The sequence below is a fragment of the Lichenostomus cassidix genome, chromosome 6 (genome assembly GCF_008360975.1).
Source record: "Lichenostomus cassidix isolate B80296 chromosome 6, HeHo_3.0, whole genome shotgun sequence".
In the NCBI taxonomy this organism is placed as follows: Eukaryota; Metazoa; Chordata; class Aves; order Passeriformes; family Meliphagidae; genus Lichenostomus; species Lichenostomus cassidix.
In genome coordinates, this window is record NC_139487.1 from 1187298 (window position 1) to 1194797 (window position 7500).

Genomic DNA, 7500 nt, shown 5'->3' on the forward strand with positions numbered 1-7500 from the left:
AGGTGTGCCTAATTTACCTCGCAACAGAACGTGTTGAGTTTAATTGCACAGTGGTTGTTAGGAAAAATTGGTGGGTGGAATATCAAGTGACTCACTGTATGCGGATGGCAGATGGGCGGCGAGAGGCATCAGAGCTAAGTGTATAGGTGAGGTGAGTTAATAAAAGATGTAAATTTTAGCCGAAAATAGTGGAGTCTTGCGGAAGGTAATACATTTTAATTAAGAGGGTAGCAGGCCCCGTTCTAGCAGTGGGGAAAAATCAGAGCGAGGGGACATGGCAAAGACTGCATTTTTCTCCCTATCAGTATTTTAGGAGCAGCTTAGCATGTTTGGGAAGGCTGTTCTGCAAGACTGTATTTATTAAAAAAGGCTGAAATTTCTGCATATGATACAAAATGTAGCAGGGAGAGCCAAACCTGGAAAGGCTTGAATTGTTGTTCTTGTCCCAGAGTCTGAGATGAGATCAAGCAGAGCTCTGCTCCAGGTCCTTTTTGCTTGCTCTGCCACAGAGACCTTGTGGTTGGGGTGGAAGGGATGGTTTGTGGTGCCCACAGTCCTTGGTGGTCAGCTGAGAGGAACCACCAAGTCAATCACCACCTCCTGCCTGGGAATGTGGTTTTTAACTTGTGTTCCCTTCCTCTGAAAATGTTGTCCTGATGCCACCTGTGCTCCGTGAACTGAAAGCACAAAGTGAAGAGTGAAATCAAATATCTCAGCATCAAGGGATGTAGTGGAGCTGAAATGCAAGTGCTGCTTGTGTTCACTCCAGCCTGGAGACAACATTTAGCCCGGTGCTCAGAGCCATTCTAATAAACTTGATGATGTCTAATTTCACCACGAGTGGGTCCTTTTCACCAAATAATTGAACAAATACTGGTTCCAGTTGATGTTTAGTGAAAGGGTGCTTAATGGCCCTTTTTCTTCGACAGGATGTGAGCTCTCTGTATAGAAACAATTCATCATGAATGCTTCACGCTGAAAACAATCCACGAGGAGCAATACTTAGCATTCCTAGTGCACAATTCATTGGAGAATTTCCGAGCAATTTACAAACATTAGCTCAATAAGCCTCACAACACCCATTTGAGATCAGAAAAAAAAAAAAAAAGAAAGAAAAAGATAAGATACTGCTCTTCAGCCTGGATGTGGCACTAAGGAGCCATAAAGCTGGAGTCCCAGCTCCTGGCTGCCCAGCACTCGGTGGTTCTGGATGGGGTTGGGCATCACCTGGTCCTGTCACAGACTCACAGTCTGGCTGGTGGAAGCTGTGCAAAACCAAATAGAGGTCTGACGGAGAGGATGTTATGTTTAGAATAATAGAATCATGGAATGGTTTGGGTTGGAAGGGATCTCAAAGATCATACAGCTACGGGCTATGGGCAGGGAACCTGGACCATGCTCATTTGATTGAGAGAATAAACATCAGAAATAACAAAAAACCCCAAAATAAAAAATAAAACCCAAAAAAACAACCAACCAAAAAAAAAAACAAAGCAAAAACAAAAAACCCCAAACGAATGCCCAACAAAAAGCAAACAAACAAACAAACCCAAAAAAACCCAAAAAAACCCCAAACTCCAAACTCAAAAAATCTCCAATACATGACAGATAAAGTTAGGGTGAACTTATGGCTAACATAGAGGCAGTTTCATGGAGTCACTGATAACATCCCTGCAACAGCACCAGAAAACCTGAGCACCTGAGCTAGGAGATCATGTCATCCACCACAGAAATCCAGATCTTTTTCAGCTCGACAGCTGAAACCCCTTTACAGCTTTTGGGATAGGAAGTTTTAAAGGAATGTGCATTCAGCTGAACTGACAGCATCGATTTATTTATGCAGTTTCAGTAAACCTGGTTGTTTCCCCGCTTGCCTCTCTGATATGAGAGGTTGCTCCTTCAGCATGAGTGTCCTGGGGTAGCATCAGGGTGCTGCTCAAGGTTTAATGGACAGGAAGAGCTGGCATTAAAAGCAGCAGTTTTTGATTTGGGGATACTCCCATAATGCTCCTGTGTGACCCTCAGAGCTTCTCAGGAGTGAGTGTGATGTGGTGCAGCCACATCTTTCTGCTGGCCATGTTTGGGTCTTGCTGGGTGCTAAAGCAGGAAGATGTTCCTGTCCTGCCTCCTGCCAGGAATGCTGCTGGCACATGGAAACTTCTGTGAGGTGTGAGCAGCAAGAAAAGTCCCAGTCACTTATAGAGATTGACATGAGGGAATAAATAAAAGTTGTTCATACTCTGTGTGTAAAAGCTCTGGCTGACCTCACTGTCCAGCCTGTACAAAGCTGGGCAGCACAAACTGCTGGACTGGAGGATCTGAGGATCTCTGGGTGAGAAGAAAGTCCTGAGCTTTGCTTGTCATTAGTGGTCAGTCATTAGCCAGGAAACCTAATTAAAACATAGATTAATTTTGAAACATGGGTGCATAAATGAAAGAGGTGACGTCAGGCTGTGAACATCCTCCTGTGCAGGGCAGGACAGTGAGGATCCCCAGTTTGCTGCACCTGCAGGGTGGAGACTTCCCAGATCAGCTCGTTCCTGCCGTGCAGGAGGGCAGCATAAAGGAGTTTCCATCCTCCCAAGCTCTCCCCTTCCCTCTAAGTGCTTGCTGTGCTCCCCTGAGGCAGCGTTGCTGCAAAAATGGTTTATGGGGAGATGCCTGGATGATAAGGGTTAGTCCTAAATAATTGCTGGTTGCCGCTCAGCAGAAATAAGCTGGATTTCGATCCCTGGGTAGAGCAACTCCTCACAGCTAAAGGCTGGCAAAGGTTGAAGAGGTCGTAAGACAGGGCCTAATTTGCCATGTTCCTTCCCTTTCAAAAACAATGAGGGAGCTGGGGCCTTGCCGGTGGGCAGATCCTGCCTGGATCTCCCTGGAGTCAGCAGGAGTTGGATCGAGTCCCTTTGAATTGAGAGAGTTTCCAAACCGGAGGCAAAGCCAAGTGTTTTTCACAAGATTGATCATTACCTTTGGAATTTTTCGATGTAGAGGTCATTACTGCTAATATAAGTTGTGAAAAAATGAAAAGTATTAAAAAAAATAGAGACAAATTCTCATCTGGTGTAAGTCATTGCCTTTGAAGTCAATGAGTCATTGAAATCAACTTTCCCACACTGAGCTGAGGATATGGCCTGGAGTCAATACATTTGTAGTTGTTGAAAAATTAAAAATATAAATTTGCCTTTCCTTGGCCATAATGTTCTGTTTATGACAGAGATCTTATGCTTTAAAATAAGTTCATTAACTAATAGGAAAGTAATACTTCACTACCAGTATTCTTTCGGGTATAACTATTTATGATTAAACTTTATTAAACTTTTTAAAAATTGGATTTACATTTTGATGAATCTAACAGATTTCAATTTTGTATTTTTATAGATTCTTTCTAAAGTTTTTCCTCAAGTGCAATCAGAACTGTTTGAAGAATGCAGGCAACCCGCGAGACATGCGAAGATTCCAGGTACAGATCCCTCTAAAAGCCAAAACCATGTATAAAAGTCTTCATCTTCATCTTGAACTCATGAAAAACCAGTGTCAGTGTTTCCACTCAGTGGTGTTCATCAGTGTAGTTCTGATGCTTAAAAAAATTGCTGTCAGTGTTTTACATTTCCCCCATTGATTTAAGTGCTGCTCCTTGGGATGCGCCGAGCTCCGCGGTGGTCTATAATGGATCCGGGTTGGAATGAGTGGATCTTTCCTTGGGAAGCATTTCCCTAATTTTCCTTTCTACCAACACCTCGTGTTGAAGTGGGTTTTGTGCTCAGACCTGCAGAGGTTTTATGTAGACTGAGTACTTTGATCTTACTAACAACACCACCGTGGAGACTAGGGAAGGTTGAAAATGTCATTTTATTCCTCCACAACTTGCAGATCCAGCAGTGGTGGCCCAACCCACAGAGTTTTGTTTCGACTGTGCTAGAAAATGTTTAATACTTCACTTTCTCCTTACAGCTTTTGAGATATCCTGTGGTGAATCATAGCACTACAGCTGACGGGATGGACAAATGATTTCCTCCGTATCTGGGGTCATTCGAAAGGCTTGTTAGGAAATAACTGCCTTTGATTTCAAAATATTTCACAATGATTCATGTTTGATTCCAACAATAAAGTAGTATTGAGATGTTCAGGACTTTCTCAGCTTGGAGAAGAATTACTTGTGGTTAAACTTGATAGCAAAACATGTGACATCTGTTTTCATGCACAGCCAACCAACCGGGGAAGCCAGCACCCTCGAGCCAGCCAACAGAAAAGATCTGTAGCTGGAAAAAAAAAATATTCCTTCAAAACAATCGAGCCAAGCTTCCATTTTTCATGCATCTCAGCTTCACGTGGCATCGGTGATATTGATCCATCTGAACAGAACAGAAGGTCAAACCTGGAATGAGTGGAAATGTCCTCTTTGTCTCACTGATGACTAAATGAAGCATCAGTCACGAGTGATCTTGTGGTCGACAGTGGAGCCAGTAGGCACTAGAAAGACTTTCCTGGGTCTCTTTAGCTAATCTCCCTGCCTCTCAGAAGGTTTAACTGGACTTAACAGGATGTCAGATCTTGAACAGTATTTTTACCTGGTTTCCCTGTCTCAGCACCTTTGTGGAGGTGCACTGCAGGAGCGAGGCGATATAACAAAGCATAGCACGTCGACTTTCTTTTGCTGAACTACAGTATTTTCCCTTGGTGGCTGACCTATATATACATGACAGAACAAAAATAGTTGTCATTTTCATATACACCTTGCTCTGTCTCTTTAATACACCGTGTTCTAGGAACCAAACCCAGAAATCCTGGCTGGAAACCACACTTGCATGTTTTGCAATATTTCTGCAAGTCTGGGAATCTCATTAAGAGTGAAAGAGGATAGCCCAGTGGCCTGGCAGCAGCTCTGTGGCCGAGCTGAGCGTGCAACCTCAGCACTCTCCGGAGTGGATGTTGACAAGGGGGAAAGTGTCCACTTCTGGGAGGAGGGAGCTGGGGAAGCAGAGCAGCCTGGCAGAGAACTGCCCTCGGGCTGTTCTAAAGGGTACCGCAGATGGCTGTCTCCAAGGAGGCAGGATACACAGAAAAGGTGCTGTGATAGCTGAGAGCTAATTATGGCTTGTGAATAAGAAACAGGATCAGAGGTGATCCAAAACATAGAAGCAGACAAGAATTTTCTTCTGATGCCTTGGACCAGCTCTGTGCAGAGGAGGTTTTTTTCTCCCCTTCCATTTGTGTTTGTTAAGTGTTTGGGTTTAGAAGATGGTGGGAGAACCCTGCAATCATCTTTGTTGTAGCCAAAATTTAAGTAAGTGGAAGGTGAAAGCTAAAATTTGTCCCACCTTTGGCTGCCCTCACCAGCTGGGTTGACAATGTCTGACTCAGCCAGTGACTTCACGGACTCTACTCACCCCAAGGAAAACTCTGCAGTGGCCACTTCCTCTAGGAAACCTGGAACCCAGAGCACAGAGCTCACGCTGGAGTATTTAAATGAGATGTAAATGTCAATCTGGGACAACAGATCCACCTACGAAGCCGTGCTCCACACAAGCCCAGCACAGCTCAGTTTCCTCCCCGGCTTGTTCTCCCGCGATATCGCTTCCGGAAGGATTCCCACAGCTCCATTGTGGAGGTGTTTGCGTCGGGAAGGTTGTGCATTTTGCATATGTTCCTTTGCCATTTTCGCCTGAGAAGCAGCTGGAAGCCAAAGGAGGCCCTATCCATCATCTCTTCTATGGCCGGACTCTGAACCTGGACACAAGAATAGCCGCCTTTCACTCAAAAATAAAGGAGGAAATTCCATTGACATACCAGGGTCAATCACCATCCAAATGAACTTGAGAAGGGATACTTTTCATGGATTGAAAACACTTTCACTATTCATATTCAACTCGGCCTTTTCAGATGCAAAAAAGTTCATTATCAGACATTAAATGTAATTGTAAAACTGACCTGGAGATCATTTACTGAAGAAAAAATGGGGAGTTACGATGGTCCCTGATTTATTAAGCTTTTTTTATTTGGAATCCTCGCAACCCTTCATTTGAAGACAGTCTCAAGTGAACAAATTTTAATTAGATAAACTATCTAATCAATATATCAACAGATCAATCAAAACAGCAGCTTTTAAAATGAGTGGCTAGAGGGGTGTTTCTGAAACTAATGGCTAGAAGAATATTTCCCTGAATTGAATTCATTTGTTAGCATAATAGGAGATTAAACTCTAATTAGTGTAGCAGGTTCTGAAGAGAAACAATTGCGAGTTAAAAATCACCAGTGGTCGCCACGTAAACAAAGATGTATTCAGAGATGTCATTCACTCGGTTTAAATAGAAACAGAAAAGTAACAGGATGTCGTTTTGTCTTACGAGACCTGATTCGGGGAAAATCTGCAGGATTTTTGAAATGTGGGGTTTTGTTTTCTTTTCCAGGTTGTTGTATCAACAACAGTCAATGTGGATGGCCACGTGCTGGCTGTCTCAGACAACATGTTTGTACACAACAATTCCAAACACGGGAGGCGGGCTCGCCGCCTTGACCCCTCAGAAGGTACGGCCCCTTCTTATCTGGAAAATGGTAGGCACACATTTACATGTCCTTTTTTTTTATTTGCAATGCTTTTTTTATTTTATTTTAATTTTTTTTATTATTTTTCTTTTTTATTTTCCTTTTATTTTAATTTCACCATACTTTATGTTGCGACACCACTACATCTACTTTTACATCATTTCTTCTCTCATCCATCAAAGCACCCATTAAAAAACATCCATTAGTATTTCTCAGCCCTTGTCAACTAGAACACAGATGCTTCAGAATCTGCTTCTGACTTCTTTCTTTATTTAATACTTACAGTTTTGCAGTCACAACCAATTTTTCTTTTTTCTTATTTTATTTCTTCTCCTTTTTTTTTCCCCTTTAATTTATTTCAGTCTTGTTTTGCTTGCAGCTTTTTCTTGCTCTTTAATTTGACTTGATTTTATTTTGGCTTGTCATATTCCTTGATCCAGAGGTACAGTCTCAGGTTATGTATGCAAGTTTAAGTGGATGGTAAAAACATGACCGAATCCGTAAAGAATTTACTGTGAGGTCAATTTCCTGTGCCTGGGCCTTACTGCAGATTACGGCAGGAGGGGGTTTGGATGAGAAAAACAGCATAAAATGTTTTTCTTCAGCCTGACTCAATGTGATTGACTTCTTGCCTGAACTGCTAAAAGAAGATAGGCTGAGATGAAGAGGAGAATGGAAAGTGTCTCTGAAAATCCAGAATTGTGAAATCCTATCTTTTTGGAGCCCATCAGCCCCTGAATCACTCACACACAATCACAGCTGCTCCTAGACATGTGCACACACATATTTATTGTCCTGCAAAGCCCAAAATTGTCATTTGGATTTAAATACAACTCTGTTTGAACTGTAAAATATACCAGTGTAAGGATGTAAATCAGATCACAGCTCTCTGTTTAATAAAATTAGGGTAAGATTAGGATAGGATATAGGATAGGATAGGATAGGATAGGATAG

General features: G+C 42.5%; 1 protein-coding gene across 9 annotated transcripts in view; it reads left to right on the forward strand.

Moving 5' to 3' along the window:
• Positions 1-7500, forward strand: part of EBF3 (EBF transcription factor 3) — a 119528-nt gene that overhangs the window by 73531 nt on the left and 38497 nt on the right. For 5 of the 9 annotated variants that reach the window (XM_085064588.1, XM_085064587.1, XM_085064579.1 and 2 more), the window contains exons 7-8: positions 3382-3463; positions 6411-6555. In XM_085064588.1, coding sequence (XP_084920714.1) covers positions 3382-3463; positions 6411-6555 — 227 coding nt within the window. The remainder of the gene's footprint in view (positions 1-3381; positions 3464-6410; positions 6556-7500) is intronic. The other 4 variants (XM_085064581.1, XM_085064585.1, XM_085064582.1 and 1 more) reach the window with 1 other exon arrangement.